Below are 27,766 nucleotides of genomic sequence, written 5' to 3'. Positions count from 1 at the left end.
GTCTGTACTTGCTTTTCCACTTAATTTATCTTGGAGATCATTCCTCGCCACTACATATCAAGCTGTCTCCTTCATTATAATAGCTGGTATGCACATTTCAAATGTTTATATACATTGGCAAAATAACTCCCAAAAAGGCTGCACTCACATATGTAAGAATTTCCAAAAAATGAGAGACCATGTTGGCATTCTCTCCCTGGAAGATAAACTGAGAAGGTCTAACAGGCATGAATTATTCATCTATCCACAGAAATGGTGAGACAGGCTGTGTAAGGAAAGTATACACAATTCTGCCTAAACTGGAGGTAAACAGGGACATTCCATTTCTGATATTCATAGGCAAACTACTAAATTCCAGAGAAGCACCAAGCATCCAGCTGGAGTAAAACATGCTACACAGAACAAATCAGCCTCCCCTTCAGCAAGCCCCAGGGCTGTGGCCCAGGAAGCGGCAGGCTGAGTCAACCCCATCAAGAGGGAACCCCCAATGAGGGAAAAGCAACCGATACAGGCAAGGTCCTGCATTTGCAGGCCTGGAATCCAACGGCTCTGGACTTCAATTTTACTTCTCATGATGAGGTGGTTAAAAAAAAGGGGGTTGGCTTTAATTATTTTCAGGATTTCCTCCAACTGTGAAATTCTATATCTAAACTGCCAGACCTACAGTTCATTTCAAGAGAGGGAGGGTAGCTCCCTTCGGCTTTTAAATAAACAAAACAAACAGTACAAGCTGTACCACAAAGATCAGTTCAGACTGCATGTTTTCCTTCTGTCCTCTATGAGTCACACAGACAGTATCACTCCAGTATTGACAGCCTGGTGAGTGACCATATGGAGTGCTTTTAGCAAATGCTGTCCTGTAACTTTTCTCCTTCGAGAATAGATTTGGCTGGTCTGAAATTATTTCTGTTTATGTCTTCAGCTGTGCTCTAATAGTATCAGATTCCATGCATGTGGGCTTGTCCTACAGCTCACGGGAACAGGGGGAAGATGGCACTAGGCGGTGTTCCCTCTTCCGCCTCTCCTCAGCCCAACTTCCCTGGCGGCCATATCCCGGTTTCTCCTGCCTTCACTAACTTTCTCCTGCTGCCAGTTTTCTCTGCTTACTCTTCTAACCATGACCCCTGCTCCCTTAACGCATAATGTTTATCATACAGTTTTTATGAAATTTGCAAATACCTGAGGATTTAATAAAAAGGAAAATTTTCCACCATTTTCCTTAATGTCAGTTTGTAGCTTTTTCTTCTGTTGACGAGGTAAGTGCTTGACTTTCAAACAGAAGGTACAATTTGCAAAGATTCCTACAGTCATCCTGCAGGAAAAAAAAGTTTCAAGTCAGTTTTTAAGGATTCTCTTTTCAGTAAATATAACTGACAGTGAATTTAGAATTGTTTTACATGTAAACTGTGAGAAAGGCGGACATTATTTTTTAAAAACATATTGCACTTATGTTATGTAGTCATGTGTCACTTAACGATGGGGATACATTCTGAGAAATGTGTTAGGCAATTTTGTCCTGCAAACACGATAGAGTGTACTTATACAAACTTAGATGGTATAGCCTACTAAACGCCTAGGTAGTAATGGTATAGCCTATTCTAGCCTACAAGCTTTAGAGCATGTTACTGTACTGAATACTGTAGGCAACTGTACCACAATGGTAGTATTTGTGTATCTAAACATAGAAAAGGTATAGTAGCGCCAACCCCGATGGCCTCGTGGTGAAAGTTCAGCACATTCTGCTTCAGCAGCCCGAGTTTGGTTCCTGGGTGCAGAACTACACCACTCACCTGTTACTAGCCATGCTGTGGTGGCAGCTCACATAGATGAACTAGAAGGACTTACAACTAGAATATACAACTACGTACTGGGGTCTTGGGGAGGAAAAAAAAAAGAGAGAGGACAACTGGCAATGGATGTTAGCTCAGGGCGAATCTGTCCCAGCAAAAAAACCCACAAAAGGTCCAGTAAAATCACAGTATAAAGATAAAAAATGGTACACCTGTATAGGGCACTTACCATGAATGGGCCTTGCGGTACTGGAAGTCGCTCTGTGTGAGTGAGTGAGCGAGCGAGCGAATGGTGAGTGATGTGAGGGCATAGGGTGTTACTGGGCACGACTGTAGACTTCACAAACACTGTACACTTAGGCTCCACTAAATCAGTTTAAAGATACTTATCTTTCTTCAATAATAAATTAACCCTGGCTTACTGTTATTTCTTTACTTCATGAACTTTTAAACTTTTTGACCCTTTTGTAATAACACAGCTTAAAACACATATTGTACAGCTGTACAACAATACTGTCTTTCTTCATACCCTTATTCTATATTTTTTCTATTTAAAAAAATTTTTTTTTTTTTACTTTTTAAGCTTTTTGTTAAAAACTAAGACACAAACATACAGAAACACCACTCTGATATTAGGATGAAGATCACCAATAAAGGAAGATATCTGGGAGCATTATCAACAAGAAGCAAAATCTTGAAAAGTATGTTACTCTCCAAACAGTACTTCTCCATTTCGCTGGCACAGCAATTCAGGAGGCCATCTTGGGAGAGGAGCTGGGTCATCCATGACTTCACTGGCAGTGTGTGCTGATCAACATGCTCGAAGGCCGTGGGGTTCTCACTGTGCCAGATCACTTGGGTTTCAATTTGTAGCCTGCAACACTGCCCCCAAGCAAGACTGTTCTCCTGTCCTTAAAAGCCTTGAAACCTGGCACTGACTTGGCCTCCTCATGGCTGAAAGTCACTTCAGCATCTGTTTCCAGAATAGGGAGGTTTCATCCATACTGAATGGTAAGTAATTTTCCTCCACAATCAGCTTATCTAGAGTTTCCAAAAATTCTTCAACTGTCTTCACATCAGCACTCGCAGACTCACCACTCACTTTCTCGTTGTGTAATGAGTAACGATTCTTGAATCCTTTTAGCCTCCCAGAGCTAGCAGTGAATTCAACATCACAGTTGGGTCCAGCCTTTTCTTTCAACATTGCGCACAAACTGTTTTCTTTGGTTGTGATCGTCATGGTGCTGAGATACACTTCTGTGTCTGGTCTTCAATCCAGGTTATTAGAACTTTCTCCATGTCGGATAGAGGCCCTTCTTGGGCTTTTGTTAGTCTTGTTACCTTCAATGGAGCAGATCCTTTAACAGCTTCTGTCTCTTTGTTCTCATTCTTCAAAATCGTAGCTATGGTGGAATGGGACATGCCTGACTGGTGAGCAATAACCGTCACTGATTTTCCACCTTTGTGGTCCTTAATCACTTTAATTTTGTTTCCAGGTAAATCATTCGACGTGGCCTCTTACCAGAAACATTAGCAGTGAATTTTGTATGATTAGGGGCCGTGATAAACAAAACAACACAAGATTAAGTCAAGCACAAGAGAAGATGATGCAATCCAGAGACACCGTAAACACGAGATATATGAGGCTGCTGCTGGCATAACACAGTATTCTGTTTACAGTAAACTTCTTTTCAATCAGTAGAAAGAATACAGTCTAAAATAATGATAAAAAGCATAGCATAGTAAATATATAAACCAGTTACATAGTCACTTATTATAATTATCAAGTATTATGTACTGTACATAGTATGTATGTCCTATACTTTTACTGAACTGGCAGTGCCGTAGGTTTGCTTACACCAGCATCGCCACAGACACGTGAGTAACGCGTTGCGCTACAACAGCATGAGGAGCTGGGGATGTGTCAGCTCCACTGTAACTTTCTGGGACCACTGTCATATACGGAATCCACTGTTGACCAAAACGTCGTTATGGGTACATGACTGTAATCAGAAAAATTTGACATCCTCCGAGCTTGGAATATGTATGTTGGTTTTAGAATCATTTCTATCCTTTAAGGCTGGTATTATGACACTAAAAAATCCTTTTGTATAGGCTCATAACATACATCTTAATGAACACATGACAGATTTCAGTTACAGATCAAGTGTGTGGTTTATGAATATAGAAGCATTTATTTCTAAATTAACATTATGTGATAGTGAAAGCATGGATTTTTTTCTTTTTTCTTTTTCCTGCTTCTCCCCAAATCCCCCCAGTACATAGTTGTATACTCTAGTTGTGGGTCCTTCGAGTTGTGGCATGTGGGATGCCGCCTCAGCATGGCCTGATGAGCAGTGCCACGTCCGTGCCCAGGATCTGAACCGGCGCAACCCTGGCTGCTGAAGCAGAGCAAGTGAATTTAACCACTTGGCCACCAGGCCAGCCCCGAAACCATGAATTTTTATATATAATTTTTCTATAAATTCAAAGAGACTTATTAGTTATGTGGGTTTCTGTTAAGCCATTCTGGAGAAAAACTGAACAATTAGCAATAAAAATGTACAACTTATGTTTAAATGAAAGACATATATATATATATATATACAAACACGTTTGAAGTTGATTTAATTTCTTTAACTATGTCATACATTCCCACATATAGGAAAGAACTACTTCTAAGAAAAGTAAGCATATTTTGAATTGAAAGAAATTTTATGCGTATTTAACAATAAACGAATAAATGGTGAGATATTGGGTTTAATTCACGGTAGCCATTTGTCAGTTTTTTAAAACTGAAGTCATCTCTAGCAGGTTCCCCAGAGTAAGCTGGTGTCTCATGAAACGCAGTTCCTGGGTCTGATTTGCACTCAAAGAAAGTTAGCTAGCAGGTTCCTGGCAGGCTCTAGGACGGCCCGTGCTGCAGGCTCCAAGGGCGCCTACTGGGCCCAGCTCCCGAGAACACACTTAGGGTTCCGCGTTCCTCCTGCTCCATCTGCCTTTGAACGTCCCATTCTCCCAGGTTGGCGTCCCCACTCCAGGCCCTTTGCCTGAGCAATGTGCCCATTCCTTGAGGCCCTGAATGCTGTCTATATATGCAGACAAAATGCCCACTACCTCCCCAAAGCAGGCACCTCAGATGTGCCAAGTTCCCAACCTAGGCCTCCCCGTGCACCCCTCTTTGGCAAGTGGCTGCCATGTCTAGCTGGAAGCTCAAGCCACCAGGTGGTATCCTTGATTTCTCCCCCTCTTCCCCTCCTGCCATCAGCACCTCTTGTCTTCACTGCCCCAGAACAGAGCTAGAATCTCCCCACTTTCTCCATCTCCACTGCCTCCTTGGCCCAAGCCCCCATCAGCAGATTCCTTACTCGTCTCCCTACTTCTGCTCCTCTCTGCCTCTAATCTCTTCTCCAAGCTGTAGCTTGAGTAACCTTTTTTTTTTTTTGAAAATTACATTTCAAATGAAATTCAAATTTCTTACTTCAAGGCCTGGCCTCTCTCCCCAGCCTCATCCTCCACCTCTCTCTCTCTCTGCCCTGGTCACACTGGCTTTTTCTTCAGGTTGGCAAAAACCCCAAGCTTGGTCCTCAGGGCCTTCACACATGCTGTTCCTTCTCCCGGGGACCCTTCCCTGCTAACCCACCCCACACTTGTATATCCCACCCAGGACCCGGTAGTATCTGTCCAACAAACGGACAAATTAGAGGTTCACACTTTTTTTTTGTCTTATGGGTTCTGGTTAAACTGAAGTCCCTCAACTTAATTCTGTCTTTCCATAGCATTAATATTTACTAGTTTCATATGTGTTGATTGTTTTATACATTCAAATTTATTCATAATTATCATTGTTTATAGATGGGCGAGATGATGATGGATACTGTGAAAGATGCTAGACTACGCTATTTAGGTTAATCTGTCTTGCTCTTAATCTCTGAAAGTTAAAGAGCAAACAACAAACAAAACACTAAAACTCTCTAATGACTCTTCAACAATTTTCAGGACAGCCTCTATGCTGGACAGGGCAGGCTAAGCGGGCGTGGCTGCTCAGATCCACTTCTGACTTGTCCTCCATGAGTTCTTAAGTCCTCTGACCTGTCGTTTAAAAAATGTTTTCTAATAGAAAAGTAATTCATTCTCACCTTAGAAAATACAGAAATGTGTAACAACAGCAAAATAATCTCAAAACCTGGGGCCATGTTAACTTTTTTTTGTGGCTTTTTTTTTCCAGGCTTTTTTTTATGTGTATATACTGTAATGGGCTATATTATTATCAAAATTGAAATCATACTATATTCACGATAACTATCTTGCATTTTATGTCAGGGTTTTATCTTTAGCATTTTATCATTAGACATTCTTGGAAACATTTTTAATAGAGGCTACCTTAGATATGCACCATAAATGAACTATTCCTATATTGTTGGGTAATCAAATTGTTTCTAAATTTTAGTATTAAAAACAAAGCTGTGATGTACATCCTTATATGTAAATTTTTGTTTGCAACTCCAACGATTGTCTTAGAAAACAAAGTCTTTAACAGTACTCAAAGAGTTTAAATAATTTTTATTCTTGTGAAATTATATTACTTTTCAGTTTTAGCTTAAATTGTATTACTTTCATTTTGCTTAAATTTCCTAATGTATTAGGAAATTCCTATGTATTTGTCTTTTTAAAAATAACTTCTCCCCCAAAGTTAACCATTATGAAGAAAAATAAAAAACACCCACAGTGATGGAAATGTTCTAAACTAGATTGTCATGATGGTGCACAACTTGGTGAATTTATTGAAATAAATCTTTGAATCATAAAATTAAAACGAGTGAATTTAATGATATGTAATTTTATTTAAAATCTTTGAATCATACAATTAAAATGAGTGAATTTAATGATATGTAAATTATACCTCAATAAAGGTGTTTCTAAAAAAAGCATCTATGATCTCTCCATCTAGAAATAAGCCCACTGTTGATATTTTGATATCTCTTTCTGGTATTATTTTTTCCTGTATCACTTATATTTTATGTTATTTTTATAAAAATACATATTACTTATTAATATTGTTTATTTAATTTTATAGCCAGTTTCTCTCATCTTTTTTTCTTTTTGAGGAAGATCAGCCCTGAGCTAACTACTGCCAATCCTCCTCTTTTTGTTGAGGAAGACTGGCCCTGAGCTAACATCCGTGCCCATCTTCCTCTACGTGATATGTGGGACGCCTACCACAGCGTGGCGTGTCAAACGGTGCCATGTCCACACCCAGGATCCGAACCGGCGAACCCTGGGCCGCCGAGAAGAGGAACGTGGGAACTTAACCGCTGCACCACCAGGCCGGCCCCCTCTTAACTAACTTTTAATGAGAATTTTCCCATATCACTAAATATTCTTTGAAAATATTTATAGTAGCTACATAAGCTTGGTGTTATTTAACTCTTCTCTAAGTCCTCAGATATTTGGTTATTTAAAATTGTTCATTACCATAAACACACTTTGAGGAAAATATTTGTACACACATTTTTGGCGAAATCTCTGTCACTGTTTCCTTAGAATATAAAGTTAGAAGTGGAATTCGTGGATCAAACACTATAGATACTTTTCAGCCTTTTTGTGTGTGTGTGTGGTAAAATGTACCTAACATAAAATTTATGCTTTTAGCCATTTTTAAATGTACAGCTCAGTGGCATTAAGTACATTCACATTGTTGTGAAGCCAGAGCATAATAAATATTATAAACATAAATCTCTGGCCCATTCTTAGCGGCTGAGGCCACGTGGGAGGTAGAGAAACTACCACTCCAAATTCTGTGAAATCTCAAGTCAGGCATTGGCTTCTCTCTTCCTGCCCACGGTACCTGGGGTCTCTCTCAAGGCCTAGCCTCTTGGAGTCAGCAGCTTCCTGACAGACCCGCGCCACTAGTCTCTTCCTCCTTTGCAAGCTTTCTCTAACCAACAGTCAGCTTCCGTTCCTGTTTCCACCAGGGCTTCTGTATGTATGAGATCTGTTGGGTGTCCTCCACCCCTCAGGCCCTGTTTTAGGGGCACCAGACAATGGCACACAGCCCCAGCTCCTGAGAAACTCAGCATTCCCTTCACAAATTCAGGGCTACACAATCCAGAAACTGCTGGAGCAGCTGGGAGCAAGAGGCTTCCTGCCTCAGTTTCATGTCTTTAACAACTGGCATCTTCTTCTGTCAAGAGCCTCAGGGTCTCCCTATGCAGAAAGCCTTGCTGGAACTCCCCTCGCTCTGATTCGCTGCCTGGCTGTGCCCTCCCGACAGCCCCACAGCCGGCAGGTTTAAGCACACACCTCTCTACAATCACTGGCTGTTTTCCACTCTTAGCATTATCAGTTTCTCCAGAAGGGCCAATCCTACGTGACGGGCTGTGCCCTGTTTACCTTTCTATCCCTAGAATCTAGACCACTTTTGGTACACAGTAGGCATTCAATACATGCTTGCTTACTAGAATTCTTTCACCTATCAATTAAGGGCTAGGATTACAGAAAAGCCTTTTGATACTATTTGCATATTCGGACTCCAATGGCGTCAATACCGCACCTCCCTAATGGGACTATTAACCCCTAAGAAGTAAGGCTACCTCCGTCGGCACTGCTCCCACTCCCACGGCATGCTACAGCTAAGCATACAGAGGGGACCCAACAAGTGCTAACTGAAGAAACGGTCGTCACATATAATGAAAGAATCCGCAACATGCTCATATTCAGAGAATTTCTCCTTTATCTTAACACCACATTTTAAATGTTTTTATATGTTTATTGTCATTTGGCAATCCAGAATCGAAAGGCTGAACATTCAGCAAAGCCCTGTTTTTCTAGAAGCCGACATTTACCCACTCAGTCCCCTAGATGAGTCATTCGGAATTATCCGTAGAATATTTAACTGATTTCCAGGTTTTCAGTGTTGTACTTCAACAAGCACGTTAAGTGTTTCTATCACGGTGTTCCTAACTACTCACGAAGTCAGATTATATTCCCTGATAGTTCACTAAAATACTGTATTTTTTGCAGAAGTTTCCTTTGAAATCTAACTTTCAGAACAAAGGCTGTCTGGCATATTAGAGATAAGAAACACCGAGGTCTGCAATGCGCTCATTCTGCAGAGCGCGGGACGCGTCCAGACACCCGGACCGAGCGCCGGCTCTCCCGGGTGTCTCTGACCTGTTCCGTCGCAAGGCCGCACCAGATCGCCGCAGCGTCGCGAGCCCGCGCCCGCACCAGATCGCCGCAGCGTCGCGAGCCCGCGCCCGCACCAGATCGCCGCAGCGTCGCCCGGCCGCGCCCGCGCGAGCACCGCCAGCCCCCAACAGCCAGCCCTCGAAGACCGCTGCGCGACCGCGTCGGCGAGGCGGACGGAGTGAGCCCGTTTCTCCTGCGGGAGGTCGGTGCGGCCACCTTCCCCGCCCGACCACCCGCACCCGCGACGGCGACCGGCCTGGGCCGGCGTGGTCGGCCACAAGCGGCGCCCACGCACCTGCCTGAGAATCTGGCCCGCTCCTGCTCCCCGCTCCTGCTCCCCGCTCCGGGCGCTTCCGGATCCCGGGCGCTTCCGGATCCCGGGCGCTCCCCCCTCCTGCTGCCCGCTCCGGGCGCTGACCTGGGGTGCGGCTGGGAGGGGCCGAGCCAGCGAGAGCGCTGCCGGAACCCCGCCCTCGGCTGCCTCCTAGGCTGCGCCCCGCACCCCGCCGACCGCGGGCTCCTGCGAGGACGGTCGCGGGGCTGCGCTGGAAATTAGGCGGCGGGCTGGGGCTGGGTTTCTCTTCTGGGGTCAGCCCAACGGTTCAGGATTTTTCAGTTTCATCTTTCAGGCGAGATTTGCCCAATGAGGGTAACTCCAAAGTTGGAGTTTGGGAAGAGCGGATGGATGGTGCTGCAGTTTAACCGAGGAATGAAGGGAATTCCAGGGAGCTGGAAAGAAATTTCTGGACGGTTTGGGATTGGGGAAACGGGAGGGTAAGATAATGAATTTAGTTTAGGACTTCCTGAGTTTGACATTCATGGTAGTGTTCCTCCGTAGTTAGAAATCTATATCTGCCATTCCAGAGAGGTGGAGCTGGAGATTCATTGAGTACAGGGTAAAGTAATGGGAAAGAATAAAATTCCGCAGATACTGAAGCAAATGAGAATAGAAAAGATGTAGAAACGGTATGGATTTGAAACCTGATTCTACTCTTTGTTACCCAGGGGATTGTAGACAAGGTACTTTACTGGGGCCCCCATTTCATCATTACTGCCTACCTTACAGGGTTTTATAAGAATCAACTTAAGTGTTAGCTTACATCAGCAAAAATGATGCAGTACGGAGCTCCAGGGTCCATCCTTCTTCCAAGATCATTTTTAAAGGTTAACAGCAATCAAGTAAGTGTGTACCCAGGAGAAAGGCCACTGAAACAAGGTGGGAGACCTTCACCTGTTTGAACTGACTCCAGCTGCACTTCCCTTGGCCACCCTCTGACGAGTGTGGGTAACCTGGTTCTGGAGGGAGCACAGTTCTTTGTCCTAAAGAGTTGCGTTTCTCTGTCTCTACCTGGCTGGGGGCTCCCTGAAGGCAAGGGGCTTGACTTTCTTTTCCCCAACTCAGACTCTCTCAGGGCGGAAAAACAGCTACTTGGAGGGTGTACCTCAAAAACATTGAAAAGCAAATGAACAACCGCTGCTGCCTGAGGCAAACAGACAGGCTGAAGATGTAGGAGAAACAGCATGAGAGGAAAGGTCAGGAGTTAAGATTTTATTTCTGGAGATTAAGGGCTTTGAAAGGCTCCTATGTATACTAGAGCATCTAGGAAGCTGCACATATGCCCACGGCAGGACCCACGCTCAGAAAAGACTTGAGAATGCCATAAGATTTCACCTCTGGCTAGTTTTTAGGCTCAGCACAGCGGGAAGTGGAGATTAAGGCCAAGTTATAAATGGCCTGCTTAAACGTAGGAGGAATGCTCCTATACAGAGCCAATCTGCAAAGACCTGGAGAGTATTTTTTTCTTTTCTTCCTTCTCTCTCTCTTTTTTTTTCCTTTTTTACTTTTACCACCCGGCATTTAAGAAAAGCTCCGTCAAACCACTAGAAGCACTAAACTAAGGAACACAGACTTGAGAGAGCACAGATGACAAAGAATACAGCTTTACAAAAATAGTTTCTAAAAGTCACTAAACAAACTACAACTCACAGCAAGCAACAACAGGAAATCCTGGGGAGGAGAAAGAATCTGATTTCTAGAGTGGCCACATTACAATACTCAAAATGTCCAGTTTACAACAGAAAGTTAGGAAGCACATAAAGGAACTTGAAAATATGGCCCATTCAAAGGAAAAAAGAAATGAACAGAAACCGTCCCTGAGGAAGCACAAACATAGGACTTATTCAACAAATGCATTAAATAAACTATCTTCAATATGCTGAAAGAACTAAAGGAAAATATGGACAAACAACTAAAGGAAACCAGGGAAACAATGTCTCAACAAGTAGAGAATACTAATAAAGAGACAGGAATTATAAAAAAGAACCAAATAGAAATTTTGGAGAGCAAAAGTATAATAACTGAAATTAAAAATTCACTAGAGGTGCTCAGTAGCCGATGTGAGGAAGCAGAAGAATGAGCAAACCTGAAGGTACGGCAATTGAAATGATCAAGTCTGAGGAACAGAAGGAAAAAAGAATGAAGGAAAAGTGTACAGAGCCTAAGGAGCCTGTGAGTAATCGTCAGTGGTACTAACGTATGCACAGTGGGAGTCCCAGAAAGAAATGAAAGAGAGAAAGAATATTTGAAGAAATAATGGTCAGAACTCCACAAATTTGATAAAAGATAGGGAGGAACACATCTAAAATTCTCTATGAACTCCAGGTAGGGAAGCTCAAAGAGATCCACACCAAGACCCATTATAATCAAATTGCTGAAAGACAAAGAGAGAATCTTGAAAGCACCAAGAGAGGAGCAAATTTTCCCATATGTGGGATTATCAAAAAAGATCAACAGGCAGTTTCTCAGCAGTACTGTGGAGGCCAGAAGGCCGTGGAATATATTTAAAGAACTGAAGGGAAGAAAAACCTAGAAACCAGGAATTCTATACCCAGCAAAACTGTCACCCAGAAAACCTGAAAGAGAAATTAAGATGGTTCCAGATAGATAAAAGCTGTAGGTGTTCACTGCTAGTAGGTCTGCTTTCCTGGAAATGCTAAAAGGAGTCCTTTAAGCTAAAATGAAGAACACCAGACAGTAAATTGAAGTCAAATGAAGAAATAAAGAAACTGATAAAGGTAACTATATAGGTAAATATAAAAACCTATAGTATGGTATTTTTGGTTTGTAAGTACTCTTTTTTCCTATATGATTTAATAGACAAACACGTAAAACAATAATTATAAGGCTATGTTAATGGGCACAGGATGTATAATGATGTAATTTGTGACAATAATAGATAAAGGGGAAGGGATGGAGACGTACAGGAGCATAGTTTTTGTATACTATTTAATCTAAGTTACTATTAATTCAAATCAGGTGGTCATAAGTTTAAGAAGCTAATTGTAACCCCTAAGGTAACCACAAAGAAAATTTTAAAAATATATGGAAAAGTTAATAGGAAGGGAATCACAATGGCATATACCAAAAAAATCAATTAAACACAAAAGAAGACAGTTATGGAGAAACTGGAGAACAAAAAAGATATAAGCCACTTAGGGAAAAAACCCAAAATGGCAGAAGTCTGTCGTTAGCAGTAATTACTTAAACTCTCCAAATAAAAGGTAGACATTGGCGGAAAGGATTAAAAAAAAAAATGACTCAACTATATGTTTCCACAAGAAATTCACTTTACATCCAAAAACACAAGAGGTTGAAAGTGAAAGGATGGAAAAAAAGACATTCCATGCAAACAGTAACCAAAAGACAGCAGAAAAGCCTATACCAGACAAAATAGATTTTAACTCAAATGATTACAAGAGACAAAGAAGGACATTATATATTAGGAAATGAGTCGATACATCAAGAAGATAGAACAATTATAACTATGTACTCATCTAACAACAGAGCCCCAAAACATGAAGCAAAACTTGACATGACTGAAGGGAGAAATAGTTCTACAATAATACTTGGAGACTTCAATACCCAACTTTCAATACGTGATAGAACAACTGGAGAGAAGATTAATAAGGAAATAGAAACGATAGACCAATGAGACCTAGAAGACATATACAGAACACTTCACACAACAACAGCAGAATACATACTTTTTTTGTTGGCATTTTTTTAAAAACTTGAGTTCATAATAGTTTACATCGTTGTGAAATTTCAGTTGTACATTATTTCTTGTCTGTCACCACATAGGTGCTCCCCTTCACCCCCTGTAACCACCCCCTACCTCCCTTTCCCAGGTAACCACTGAACTGTTTTCTTTGTCCATGTGCTTGTTTATATTCCACATGTGAGTGAAATCCCCTGGTGGTTGTCTTTCTCAGTCTGGCTTATTTCACTAAGCATAATTCCCTCCAGGTCCTTCCATGTCATTGCAAGTGGGATGAATTTGTCTTTTTTCTGCCTGAGTAGTATTCCATTGTATATATATACCACATCTTCTTTATCCAGTCGTCAGTTGATGGGCACTTGGATTGTTTCCATGTCTTGGCTATTGTGAATAGTGCTGTGTTGAACATAGAGGTGCATATGTTACTTTGGATTGTTGATTTCAAGTTGTTTGGGTAGATACCCAGTAGTGGGATAGCTGGGTCATAAGGTAGTTCTAGTTTTAGTTTTTTGAGGAATCTCCACACTGTTTTCCATAGTGGCTGCACCAGTTTGCATTCACCACCAGTGTATGAGTGTTCCCTTTTCTCCACACCCTCTCCAACATTTGTTATTTTTAGTCTTAGTGATTATAGCCATTTTAACAAGTGTAAGGTGGTATCTTAGTGTAGTTTTGATTTGCATTTCCCTGATGATTAGTGATGTTGAACATCTTTTCATGTGCCTGTTGGCCATCTCTATATCTTCTTTGGAAAAATGTCTGTTCATATCCTCTGCCCATTTTTTGATCGTGATGTTTGTGTTTTTGTTGTTCAGTTGTGTGAGTTCCTTATATATTATCGGGATTAACCCCTTATTGGATATATGATTTTCCAAAATTTTCTCCCAATTGGTGGGTTGTCTCTTTGTTTTGATCCTAGTTTCTTTTGCCTTGCAGCAGCTCTTTAGTCTGATGAACTCCCACTTATTTATTTTTTCTTTTGTTTCCCTTGTCTGAGAAGACATGGTATTCGAAAAGATCCTTTTAAGTTCCATGTCAAAGAGTGTATAACCTATATTATCTTCCAGGAGTTTTATGGTTTCAGGACTTATCTTCAAGTCTTTGATCCATGTTGAGTTAATTTTTGTGTATGGCATGAGATAATGGTCTACCTTCATTCATTGGCATGTGGCTGTCCAGTTTTCCCAGCACCATTTATTGAAGAGACTGTCTTCTCTCCATTGTATGTTCTTGGCACCTTTGTCGAAGATTAGCTGTCTGTATATGTGTGGTTTTATTTCTGGGCTTTCAGTTCTGTTCCTTTGATCTTTGTGCCTGTTTTGTACCAGTACCATGCTGTTTGGGTCACTATGGCTTTGTACTACATTTTGAAGTCAGGGATTGTGATGCCTCCTTCTTTGTTCTTTTTTGCTCAGGATTGCTTTAGCAATTTGGGGTCTTTTGTTGTTCCATATGAATTTTAGGATTCTTTGCTCTATTTCCATGAAGAATGTCATTGGGATTCTGATTGGGATTGCATTGAATCTGTAGATTGCTTTGGGTAGTATGGACATTTTAGCTATGGTTATTCTTCCAATCCATGTGCATGGAATTGCTTTCCATCTCTTTATGTCATTATCTATTTTTTTCAATAATGTCTTATAGTTTTCATTGTATAAGTCCCTTGCCTCCTTAAATTTATTCCTAGGTACTTTATTCTCTCTCTCTCTTTTTTTTTTGCAATTGTACGTGGAATTGTATTCTTGAGTTCTCTTTCTGTAAGTTCATTATTAGAGTATAGAAATGCAGCTGAATTTTGCAAGCTGATTTTGTACCCTGCAAATTTACTGTAGTTGTTAATTATTCCTAATAGTTTTCCAATGGATTATTCAGGGTTTTCTATATATAAGGTCATGTCATCTGCAAGCAGTGAGAGTTTCACTTCTTCACTCCCTATTTGGATTCCTTTTATCCCTTTCTATTACCTAATTGCTCTGGCCAAAATCTCCAGTACTGTGTTGAATAAGAGTGGTCATAGTGGGCATCCTTATCTTGTTCTTGTTCTCAGATGGATGGCATTCAGTTTTTCTCCATTGAGTATGATGTTGGCTGTGGGTTTGTCATATATGGCCTTTACTATGTTGAGGTAATTTCCTTCTATCCCCATTTTGTTAAGAGTTTTGTCATAAATGGCTGTTGGAGCTTGTCAGGTGCTTTCTCCGCCTTTATTGAGATGACCATGTGGTTTTTATTCCTCATTTTGTTAATGTGGTGTATCACATTGATTGATTAGCAGATGTTGAACCATCCCTGTGTCCCTGGAATAAATCCACTTGATCATGATGTATGATCTTTTTGATGTATTGCTGTATTCAGGCTGCCAATATTTTGTTGAGAATTTTTGCATCTCTATTCATCAGCAATATTGGCCTGTAGTTTTCCTTTTTTGTGTTGTCTCTGTCAGGCTTTGGCATCAGAGTGATGTTGGCCTCGTAGAATGTGTCAGGAACTTTTCCATCTTCCCTAATTTTTTGGAATAGCTTGAGAAGGATAGGTATTAAGTCCTCTCTGAAACTTTGGTAGAATTCTCTAGGGAAGCCATCTGGTTCTGGGCTTTTATTCTTTGGGATGCTTTTGATTACGTTTCAATCTCTTTACTTGTGATCGGTCTATTCAGATCCTCTATTTCTTCTTGATTCAGCTTTGGGAGGTTGTATGAGTCTAAGAATTTATCCATTTCCTCTAGATTGTCCTTTTTGTTGGCATATAGTTTTTTGTAGTATTCTCTTATAATCTGTTGTATTTCTGTGGTATCTGTTGTTATTTCTGCTCTTTCGTTTCTAGTTTTACTTATCTGAGCTTTCTCTCTTTTTTTCTTTGTAAGTCTGGCTAGCGATTTTTCAATTTTATTTATCTTCTCAAAGAAGCAGCTCTTTGTTTCATTGATCCTTTCTATTGCCTTTTTTGTTTCAATACCATTAATTTCTGCTCTGATTTTTATTATTTCTCTCCTTTCTGCTGACTTCCATCTTTGTTCTTCTTTTTCTAATTCAATTAGGTATAGTTTGAGCTTGCTTATTTGGGTTTTTTCTTGTTTGTTAAGGTGAGCCTGTATTGTGATAAATTTCCATCTTAATACAGCTTTTGCTGCATCCCATATGAGTTGTAATGGGATGTTTTCATTTTGTCTCCAGATATTTTTTGATTTGTCTTTTAATTTCTTCAACGAGCCATTGCTCATTCAATAGCATGTTGTTTAGTTTCCACATCTTTGTCCTTTTCTCAGCCTTTTTCTTGTATTTAATTTCTAGCTTTTTAGCATTGTGATTGGAAAAAACACTTGTTATTATTTCAATCTTCTTAGATTTATTGAGCCTTGCCTTGTTTCCCAATATACGGTCTATCCTTGAGAATGTTCCATGCACACTTGAGAAGAATGAGAATTCTGCTGTTTTGGGAGGAGTGTTCTATATGTCTATTAAGTCCATCTGGTCTAGCTTTTCATATAATTCCACTGTTTCCTTGTTGATTTTCTGTCTGGATGATCTATCCATTGATGTGAGTGTAGTGTTGAGGTCCCCTACTCTTATTGTGTTATTATTATTGTCTCCTTTTAGGTTTGTTAATAGTTGCTTCATGTACTTTGGTGCTCCTGTGATGGGTGCATAGATATTTATAAGTGTTATTTCTTCTTGATGGACTGTCCCTTTGATCATTTATATACTGTCCCTATTTGTCTCTCTTTACGTGTCTCCTCTTGAAGTCTACTTTGTCTGATATAAGTATGGCAACACCTGCTTTCTTTTGTTTGCCATTAGCTTGGAGTATCATCTTCCATCCCTTCACTCTGAGCCTGTTTGTCATTGGAGGTGAGATGTGTTTCCTAGAGGCAGCATATTGTTGGGTCTTCTTCTTTAATCCATCTCACCACTCTGTGTCTTTTTATTGAAGAATTCAGTCCATTTATGTTTAGGATGATTATCGATTTACTGCTGCCATTTTATCACTCTTTTTCTGCATTTCCTTTGTTTCTCATCCTGTGTATTTTGGTCTACCGGTCGAGTTATGTAGTTTTTTATGTTGTGTTTCTTTGTTGTCTGCTTATTTATTATTTGTATCTCTGTTCTGCCTTTTTGTTTAGTGGTTACCCTGAGGTTTGTATTCAAAAATCTTGTCGATAAGATAGTCCCTTTTCTAATTACCTCTAATTTCTTTAAACTAAACCACTTCAGTTCCTTTCCTCTTCCCCTCCTAATTTGTTTTTCTCACATCTTATTCCATTTTTTGTTATGTTTGTGGTTAAAATGACAAAATTATCTTTGTTTTTGGTGTTTTCTTTACCCCTGTCTTTAATACTATACTTGGGTATTTTTCTATCTGCTTTGACTCTATCTATTTAACTCCTTATTCTGTGCTTTGTAACACCTTTCTCTCTTTTTTTCCCAGGTATGAGGGCCTTCTTGAGGATTTCTTGTAGGTGGGGTCTCGTGGCTACGAACTCCCTTAGCTTATGTTTGTCTAGGAAAGTTTTTTATTTCTCCATCATATCTGAAGGATATTTTCACTGGATAGAGTATTCTTGCCTGAAAGTGTTGGTCCTTTAGTGATTTCAATATGTCATTCCAGTTTCTCTTAGCCTGTAAGGTTTCTGCAGAGAAACCTGCTGAAAGCCTGATGGGGGTTCTTTTGTAGGTTATTTTCTTCTGCCTTGCTGCCTTTAGTATTCTTTCATTGTCATTCAGTTTTGCCAGTTTCACCACTATATGCCTTGCAGTAGGTCTTTTTACATGGACATATTTAGGAGATCTGGCAGCCTCTTCCACATGGATTTCCTTCCCTAGGTTTAGGAAGTTCTCTGCTATTATTTCTCTGGGCAAACTTTCTACTCCATTCTCCTTCTCTTCTCCTTCTTGAATACCTATAATTTTTATGTTGCATTTCCTAATTGAGTCTGATATTTCTCGGAGACTTTCCTCATTTCTTTTTAGTCTTAGTTCTCTCTCCTCCTCTATCTGGAGCATTTCAACATGTCTATCTTAGATTATGCTGATATGTTCCCCTATGGCGTCTGCTCAAGCATTCAGGGAATCCATATTTTATTTCTTCTATTGTGTCTTTCATCTCCAATATTTCTGATTGATTTTTCTGTACAGTTTCAATCTCTTTTGTGAAGTAGTTCTAGAACTCATTGAATTGTTTTTCTACATTCTCTTTTATCTCATTGAGTTTTTTCATTGCAGCTGTTTTGAATTCATTGTTGTTTAGATTACATATTTCTGCGTCCTAAGCACTGATTTCTGGGTACTCATTTTCTTGCTAATCTGGAGATTTAATATAGTGTTTGATACTGCTAGAGTTCTGTGTTTTTGTATCCTGGCGTCATTAGGTTGCAGGTACCCCATATTGCCAATGGGTGGGGGTCAAGAGCCCCATATTCTGAGCCCTCTGCCTTCAGCTGAAATCCTAGGGACTAGAGACATGCTGCACGGGAGGGAGGAGGGGTGCTTTCTCCTGCATGCTCTCGGGGTTTTCCCCCTCTGTTCTCCTGGTGTTTTGGCTTGATAGCATCACCCCCTGTGAAAGCTTTTGCCCCATTAGAGGGCTTCCTTCTAGGCTGCAAGGGTCCTTGATGTTCCCGTGAATGAATGTTCCCTCCCCCGTCCCTCCCCTCTAGAAGGCCTCCTGCAGTCCTGACGGCAGTCTATAGGTAAGGGAGTGAAGATTTCTCTTACCCCAATACACCTCTGAGGGGAGTTCCAGCCTCTCTGCCTTTGGTCGTATGCCTGCGTGGATCTCTCTGACACTTTTTCTGTTGACTTTGGATGTCCTGTGTTGTAGTCTGGATTTCTTTTTGTTGTATTTTGGAGGGAGAAGATTTCTGACAGACCTCACTCCACCGTGATGCTGATGTCACTCCAGAATACATATTCTTTTCAATGTACATGGAACGTACTCCAGGATAGACCATATGTTAGGTCACCAAGCAACTTTCAATAAATTTAAAATAACTGAAATCATACCAAGTACCTTCTCTGATTTATACAGAATGAAGCTAGAAATCAGTAACAGGAGAAAACCCAGAAAAATAGCAAAGATGTGGAAATTAAACAAAATACATTTAACCTATGTTAAAAAGAAGAAATCACAAGAGTAATTAGAAAGTTCTTTGAGATGAAAACAAAAACATAACATACCAAAACTTATGGGATGCAGTGAATGTATTCAGAGGGAAATTTATAGCCTATATTTAAAAAGAAGGAAGATCTGAAATCAACAGCTTAACTTTACACCAGAAGGGCAAATTAAACCAAAAGCCAGCAGAAGGAAATAATGATTAGAGCATTTTGAAATAGAGAATAGAAAAAGAGAATCAATGAAATAAAAAGTTGGTTTTTGAAAAGATCAACAAAATTGACAAAATTTTAGCTAGATTCACAAAGAAAAAAGAGGGAATACTCAAATTAAGAAAAAAATGAAAGTGGGAACATTATTACTGACTTTACAGAAACGAGGACTATAAGAGAACCTATGAACAATTGTACGTCAACAAATTAGATAACCTAGATGAAATAGAGAAATTCCTAGAAATAGGCAAACTACCACCACTTACTCAGGAAGAAATAGAAAATCTGAATAGATATATAACAAGATATTGATTGATGTAGTAATCCAAAACCACCCAGAAAGAAAAGCCCAGGATCAGATGGCTTCATTGGTGAATTCTACCAAACATTGAAGAAGAATGTGTTCCACACATAGGAACAATGTTTTAAAGAACGGGCAGTGGAACACATGTGAAAATGTTTTGGACAGCTCTGGCCCTTGTAGTTAATATATTATTTTTAGGATAGACAAATCACTGGTAATTTTGATATTTGTGGAAAGTAAATGTGCTGCTTTAAAAATGTGTAATAAAAACCTATAGAGGGGCCAGCGCCATGGCTGAGTGGTTAAGTTTGCGTGCTCTGCTTTGGCGGCTCAGGGTTTCCCAGTTCAGACCCTTTGTGTGGACCTAGCACTGCATCAGGCCATGCTGAGGTGGTGTCGCACATAGCACAAGCCAGAAGGACCTACAACTAGAATATACAACCATGTACTGGGGGGCGTTTGGGAGAAGAAAAAAAATGATTGGCAACAGATGTTAGCTCAAGGGCCAATCTTTAAAAAAAAAAAAAAAGATACAAGCAGGAATAAATTTCAAAAGAAAAAAACCCTATAGAATTCTTCAAAAACCACCAGACAATTACATCAAATTCTCAACTACTACTATTTTCAAAAAGAAAGTAAAAATATAAGTGTGACAAGTACCATGGTGTTGTTCTGCTGTGATAACAGCAAAGATTCAGGCTAGAGTTCTCCTTTCTTATTCTATTCAACATTATTGCTCGGGCATTCTAGAATGTAGTGGATGTGATAATTCCTCCACTGTGTGAGTCTAAACACTTGATCTTTTGCTGCAAGTCCAATGCACCAGCAATTGTTCTATATTAAAATGACAGGATTTTAAAAAAGATGTCTTCCAGCATCCAACACTGTTGTTAGAAGCTTCTTTATTGAGGTAAAATTCTAAAAATCTGAGGTTTGGGGCCTTGGTGAGGAACTCCCTTTCTTCCCCACAGATGAAGCAGGCAGTGGGTTTTGCCTTTGCCTCCAGGCCAGGTACTTGCATCTTTCAATGTATCTTCCTGACCTGCTAGTCACCTTTTCTAGCCTGGATGACATGGGCATGGGCATCGTCCCTCGGCTAGGCCTGCAATTCTGTCCTCTCTTGACAGAGCAGTCACTGCTACTACTAGTCCAGCAATGGAAAGTTCTCCGAATGTCTTTCATACCCAGATCAACTATGGTAAAATGATAATCTTGCAAAATCATTTGACATGACCTGTGGAGCTGGGCTTTGGCAGACAAAGTGAGTTCATCTGTTGATAAACATTTTAAAGCTATTGAAGTCAAATTATAAAGTCATGATAAAGATGAAAGCACTTTGATAGATATGTTTATGGCATAGATTGTGGTGACAGTTTCATAGGTGAATACTTATCTTCAAACTTATCAGGTTATATACATTATATGTATAGCTTTCTGTATGTCAATCATACCTCAATAAAGTGGTTAAAAAAATACTGAAAGCATCTCCTGCTCATTAAATTTTTACTACATGGTAGGTGATTGCTAAGTTTATATACATATTTTTAATTTAACCTTCTTGACAATCCAATGTGGTAGGTATTATTATCATCCCCGTTTTGCAGATGAGAAGACTGAGTTTCTGAGAGGTCAAGTGCCGAAGACTACAAAGCTCTTTGTAAGTTGTCAAGATAGCCTTTGATCTCAGGCCTGCCTGACTCTAAAGCATAGGCTCTTAACTATTACATTACGGTGCCCTCCTGCCTTCTCTGATGGCATAAAGGATTGCATCAGAATGGATAATTTGTGGTTAAAACCCCTGTATGGGAGCTCTTAGTCTAATTTTTCTCTACAGCAATACTTGGAAGATGCAACAAGGATAGGAGCAACTGATGAGGTTGAATCTTTCATTGTCTGGCAGACTAGAAGTCGGAAGTTCCTTCCCTCTACTCCTTCGGCCTTGTAATGGATTTTGAGGACCCTTCAAGCTTAGTGGGCTGTTTTGAGAATTACCTGGGCTAGAGGTGAACATAGAACCTTAATTTAACATCCACTTAAAACTTCAGTGTGGTAAAAGACCCATTTATTCAATCAACCAACATGTGGTACTACATAATACATTAGAATAAAAATATAGCAATAGAACATAGGCACAAAAAGGAGAGGGTATTGTGACTCTCTTAAAAGATATGCAACATTTTAAGAAAAATTATTAGACTTTTGGGCATGCTTTCAAGCCAAAGGACTATAATAAATGAAGATGAGCATTTGGGTCTTTGCAAAGCATCTGAAATAAGTTGTGTGATCTTTGAAGTCTTGGGCTCTGGTTTCCTCATCCATAACGAAATTTTTAAAAGAAGAGACAAAACGAAACCCTTGATTTAGTAAAGGACAATTTTTGAAGAAAGTAAAACAATTTGGGGGGAGGAGGGACCGGATTTCTCGGAAAGTGTTTTTTAATTATCTTTAACCAGTGGTAGTTTGCTTCAGCTATTATATTGGTTGTTATAAATGGCACTTCATTTGATTTCTTTAAAAATTTTACGTGGCTTTCCGTTACTTGTATAGAAACTAAGCCCAGGTATGTACACTACGGTAACTCGCAGCGCCATGTCTGCAATTAAGAAAACATTTTTTGAATTTTGCACTTCCTGTGTTCAAAGTAAACAATTTTAATATCCAATGGACACAGATTGCCCAACCACGCATTAACTTACGAGAAAAGGTGAGCGATGACTATTTTTGGACCGAGTTCTCGCATGGTTACCTTTGCCTTAGGATAGAGTGTGGCAGACTGCCGTTTTTTTCCCTTTACTAAGTCACACCCAGCCAAGGCAGAAAACAAAGACAAAAAACAAATAACGCCCAGACAGACAGCGTCAGCAAAATGCCCCTGCCCCCATGCCCTCTAAAAGCGTCGGTCTCCGGGCTGTTAGCTGACGCTGTCGCCTCCCGTCCGGGGAACTCGGAGGTTCGCTTCTCGCGCAGGCGCCACCCTTAGGTGTCCCGGTGGGAGGGGGACGACGCGGTCTACCCCGGAAGCGCACCCTCGGCGCGGTTTTTCCCTCCAGTCCCGCCGCCCAGGCAGAAGGCGCCTTGCGGCGAAGCCTCGGGTAACGTCGGCTCTGGGTCGTCGCTGGGAGCGGTAGTTTGCACGCGCCCGGCGGCACCGCGCGCAAGCGCAGAGGGGGGCCGGTGGGAACTACACTTCCCAGGGGCCCTCGGCCGGGGGCGGGGCCTGGGCGGGGCTCCAGGCGGAGGCGACGATTGTGGCGGCTCGTTCGTAATTGTAGCCGCGCCTCCGGTCCGGGTCAGAGTGGCTTGAGAGGCTGGGGGACAGCCGAGCGGTGATTCGTGGGCGAAAGGAGCGGAGGAGCTGGTGTGTTGCCTGCCCGGCACCCAGGAGGGCGGGCGGTGCGCGGACAGACCCTCGCGCGGTGGCGGACTCCAGCTGGCGTCCGCCCGGGTCGGCGCGGCCCGCGGGCGGCAGGCGGTTTGGGCCGTGGGCGGCTGCTGCGGAGGAGCGCGCAGCGCGGGGGCCTCGGTCCGCGGGGGCCGGCCTCCGCGCGTGCCGTCCTGTAACCCTCGCCGCGGGGCGTCCGTGGATTTGAAGAAGGCGCGTTGGGCGGGCTGGTAAGTCGCCTCCCAGACCAGCGGGCCGCTCTCCGCGGTCCGACGGTGGTCTGCGTTCACTGTCGCGTCCACGTTTCCGCTCGGGACGCGGAGAGTTTATCGTTCCCCGGCAAGGTGCTTCAGAGAGCGTTTCGGCGGCGCTCCTGGCGGGCTGCCGGCCTCGGTGTGCGGGCCGGGCTCCGGCGCGTAGGCCTTGTGCCGTGCGGCCGCGCTTACCGAGGCCTTAGCGGCGATCGGAAGGAGCGGATGGGGGTGGAACTGTTCTTGTACTTCACGCCGCCGGTGAACGTGGTTTCAGGATCCTAGGAAACGGGGGAATAGAGGTGTGTTCTCAGTGGGGAGGGTGCAGATGTCTGGGGGCCGCGTCACGGCGGCTGCTTGCGCTTGAAGATCTAGGAGGGAGCTCTTCTAGTTTGTGATGTTACAAAGTGACCTTGTAGCTTGTCTCTGCTTTCTGAATTTGAATTTCAAGATTCCTGCTAAGGTCATTTAAATTTAACCAAGGTTACTTGGTTGATTTTGATGAAAAGTTGTTACCTTTATAGATAGACCTCCGACTCAAAAATAGAGTTGATTTGCTTAGAACAGATATTTTTTCTTTTTGTTGCTGGGCAAGATGGTCAGTGAGCTAACATCTATGCCGTCTTCCTCTGTTTCGAGTGTGGAACGCCGCCTCAGCACGACGACGGACGAGTGGTGTAGGTCGGCGCCTGGGGGCCAAACTGGGAATCCCGGCGGCTGAAGCAGAGCGCGGAACTTAACCTCCCCAGAACGGATGGTTAAAAACTATTCAGGGGCCGGCTGGTGGCCCGGCGGTTAAGTGTGCACGTTCCGCTATGGCGGCCCGGGGTTCGCTGGTTCGGATCCCAGGCGCGGACATGGCATCGCTTGGCCCGCCATGCTGTGGTAGGTGTCCCACGTATAAAGTAGATGAACATGGGCACGGATGTTAGCTCAGGGCCAGGCTTCCTCAAAAAAAAACTATTCAGTAATTTCCAGTAAAGTGCCCTAACCTTAAACGTACAGTGCAAATGTACACAGCAGTGTCATCGCCACCCAGACGAGGAACAGCTCGCGTCACCCTGAAGGCAGCCGCTTCGCCTTCCGTGGTACCACCCCAGCTTCCCAGATGACCGCGATCCTGGCCTCTGCTCCTACTGTTGGCTTTGCCTATTCTTGAATTTCGTGTTAAATGGAAATGGTGCAGGGCGTGTTGGCGTGGACTTCGGCCCAGCGTCGCTCGTGCGTGAGGGTGCCTCGGCAGCGGGTTTTAAATGCCTGGGTAGCTGTGGGCCTCCACGTGTGACCTCACTGAGAGGACGGGACGCTGCGTTTGGGTCTGGTTATTGAAGCGTTTGCAGGCGTTCCTTCTGTTCCAGGAAGCCTCGGGTTGCAGTGCCCAGGGTTACAGTGCCCAGTACAGTAGGCGCTTCCTAAGCCTTTGGAGAAGTCTTTGGCAGCTCACCCCGGGCACGGCGGCAAAAACGACGTTATTGTTACTGCCATCTGTTTCTTTGAGCACTTCTATAAACTGGTGCCTCATAGTGTTGCACGTACACACTGAGTGATGTTAACAGCTGTTCACAACGCTATTCCAGAGTTCTGCTTCAGAAAACGGAGCACAACTATGTTCAGTGTATGTCATACGGTGGAATGAAGCAACAAGGGAAACAGCAGTCTTTTGTTTTAAAATTTGATTAAATCCAGATTTTTGACATAATAAAATGACACCATCTGTCTTTCGGTTCTTCAGTCACATTGGCCACGTTTCAAGTACTCGATAGCCGTATGTGACTAGTAGCTACCATGTCGGACAGCACAAGTCTAAGTAATTCTGTTTTTTGTCTTTCTCATCTGTTGTACACTGCTCTGCACTTCCCCTTTGTCGGTGAACAGTGTATCTTGAATATATTCACTACTTCCATATCAGCACCTAACGAGCTTACTTGCTCTCTTTAACAGTTGCATGAATACCATAATTACCTGGTCCCCTGTTACCAGACATTTAAGTTAATTTCAGTTTATTGCAAATGTAAACGTGTGCCAATAAAGCACAAAATGCCTAGATGGGGAATTGCTGAGTCAAAATTTTTGTGTATTTACAGTTTGGATAGTTGTCAAATTGCCTCCCAAAAGGTTGTACCAGTTTACATTTCCAAGTAACACTTTATGAAAGAGTTCTTCTTCCACATTGGGTGTTATCAAGTTTAGTCTTTGCCAACCCAATGTGTGAAAAATGGTACGTCATTACTGTTTTAATTTCTGTTCAGTTGGATGAGGATGAGCATATTTTAATGTTTGAGCATCTGTATTTCTTTTTTGGTTATATCTTTTGTGTGTTTGTTTTTTAGATACTAGGTATGCAGCTAAATACATGTTTGTTGGCTTCCAAATTGCCATTTTTCATTTCACTTTGCTTATATATATTTTGCTGTATTACATTGATAAAGTTAGAATTTTGTCTGAAAAATGATGTGAACTGTCATTCCACTTAGGTACTAGATCTCTTGTCTCTCCTCTCAAAGATGTGGCTATAACAGTTCTCTCCTCTCTCCACGACCTCATCGGCCTGGAAACCTGCTTTTATTTTTCCTGTCTTTTTTTTTTTTTGCTGAGGAAGATTCACCCTGAGCTAAGTCCTCTTCTGGTACTGCCACAGCATGGCTAATGAATGGTGTAGGTCCACACCCAGGATCCAAACCCATGAACTAGGGCAACTGAAGTGGAATGTGCCAAACTCAACCACTAGGCCATGGGGCTGGCCGCCATTTTTCCTGAGTTAAAAAAACAACCCCTCTTCACCCTGCTTCCCTGTGCAGCTACTGTTCTATTTATTTCCTTCCCTTTATAACAGCACTCCTGGAAAGAGTTAGCTATACTCACTGTCTCCAATTTCTTATTCTTTCATGTGTCCCCTTCATTCAAGCTTTTGCAACCCCACCCCCCCGCCCCCAGCTGCTCTCATTGAAATTATGACGTTTGCTTTGCTGAATTCCAAGGTCAGTCCTCAGTCCTCCTCACCCTTTGTCTATTAACAGCATTTAACACAACCCTTTCTTCCTTAAAACACTTTCTGCATTTGGCTTCAAGGGCACTACACTTTTTACATCTTCTCTTTTTTGGTCTACCCTCCGTCCTTTAGTGATCTCATCCAGTTTCAAGGCTTTAAATACCATCTATATGCTAAGGATACCCACATTTATTCTTCACAGCCTAGGCCTCATCCACGAATTACATTCTTGTATGTACAGCTGCCTACGTGATGTCTCTACTGGGATGTCTGACAGACATCTTAAAATGTCCTACATTCAGCTTTTGATCTCTCACTCCCCCAAACCTGTTTCAGCCCCCGTTTTCCCCATTTCACTTAATGGCAACTGTGTTCTTCTAGTTGCTCAGCCAGCAAATTTTAAGGAATGAGAGGAAGATCCTAGTGACCTTTGGAGGTTTGGTAGACAGTAAAGGAGGAGGAGTAGGTTATATAGTCTGATCATATGAATTTCAAAATTGTGTGCTTTTTATGGTGGAGGAAGGGAGAATAGTCTGGAAGCAAAAAAGAACAATAAGGAAAATACTTATTCTGCTTTCAGGCCCAGTGGTTCAAGGGCATGAGCTCCATGGGAAGAAGTGTTCTCAGGAAGATGAGAGAAGAGGTTAAGGATAATAGGAGATTTTACTGGTGATGGACAGTGTTTTGACATTGGGGATGCTTGGGAGATGGAGACAGAATAAGGCCTGTGCATGGAGATTCGAGTATAAGAGATGAAGGATGGCTTGGGAGCCAGAGCCTTCTTATGGTGACCGATGTAAATAGATTTAATCAGATGAAGAGATTAATCCTGAGAATTCAAAGTAGATAGTGGTGATGGGACCATGAGAACTGGTGGGTTTCTGGAGGAATGGGGCATTGGTGGGGGGCATCCTGCAGATGAAGGTAGTGAGGTCTGGTCGGCTGGGTCTTGCTTTGCCCCTTGTAGCTGCACCACTTGCTCCTTCTCCTCCACCAGGTCCTTAGTTTTATCCTTTAAATGAAGCCACTCTGTCCACCCTGTCTAAACTGGCAATCTCCATCCCCGACGTGGCTTTTTTCTCCTTAGCACTTATTGCTATTTAACGTATTGTATAATTTACTTGTGTGTGTGAATTTTCCCCACTACACTCTGACTTATTAACTGCTGTATACCCAGTGCCTAAAATAGTATTTGGCACAAGTAAGAACGCAATAAATGTTAGTTGAGTAAAATCAGACATACAAAGGAGAAAGAGCTTATCTTTGTGATGTCCCATTTATCGATTGCACCTTGACAGAGTTATACTAGGAGTTTGGTTATTTTAGAGTATGATTCATACAGAGTAGCTGTCATATGTAATGAACCAATGTAATGTTTATTGTTGAAGATTGAATGGACACAAATAATACTGAATTTATTTTTAGTAATATAAACTTAGCTCTGATTTAATTTTAACTTAATTTTTTTTTAAAGATTT

At 41.9% G+C, this 27,766-nt stretch overlaps 2 protein-coding genes across 13 annotated transcripts in view; one reads left to right on the top strand and one right to left on the bottom strand.

Annotated features, from left to right (window-relative positions):
- Positions 1–9,390, bottom strand: part of PARP4 (poly(ADP-ribose) polymerase family member 4) — a 129,706-nt gene extending 120,316 nt beyond the window's left edge. For 4 of the 10 annotated variants that reach the window (XM_014839326.3, XM_014839328.3, XM_070520317.1 and 1 more), the window contains exons 1-2: positions 9,277–9,390; positions 1,180–1,312 (exon numbers count right to left, since the gene is read on the bottom strand). In XM_014839326.3, coding sequence (XP_014694812.1) covers positions 1,180–1,311 — 132 coding nt within the window. In that variant the 5' untranslated portion in view covers position 1,312; positions 9,277–9,390. Of the gene's footprint in view, positions 1–1,179; positions 1,313–2,019; positions 3,177–8,963 lie in introns of those variants that run through there. The other 6 variants (XM_044777475.2, XM_070520315.1, XM_070520320.1 and 3 more) reach the window with 5 other exon arrangements.
- A 13,497-nt stretch (positions 9,391–22,887) lies between these two features.
- The window catches only part of CPAP (centrosome assembly and centriole elongation protein), a 53,068-nt gene continuing 48,189 nt past the window's right edge, over positions 22,888–27,766 (top strand). Inside the window, exon 1 of one of the 3 annotated variants that reach the window (XM_014839333.3) lies at positions 22,888–23,278. The gene's annotated coding sequence lies outside the window, so the exon portion shown is untranslated. The remainder of the gene's footprint in view (positions 23,279–27,766) is intronic. The other 2 variants (XM_014839330.3, XM_014839331.3) reach the window with 2 other exon arrangements.

Source organism: Equus asinus, chromosome 11 (assembly GCF_041296235.1).
Source record: "Equus asinus isolate D_3611 breed Donkey chromosome 11, EquAss-T2T_v2, whole genome shotgun sequence".
Lineage (NCBI taxonomy): Eukaryota > Metazoa > Chordata > Mammalia > Perissodactyla > Equidae > Equus > Equus asinus.
Note: the sequence above shows the minus strand (reverse complement) of the source record. Positions and strands in the feature narration are given on the sequence as shown.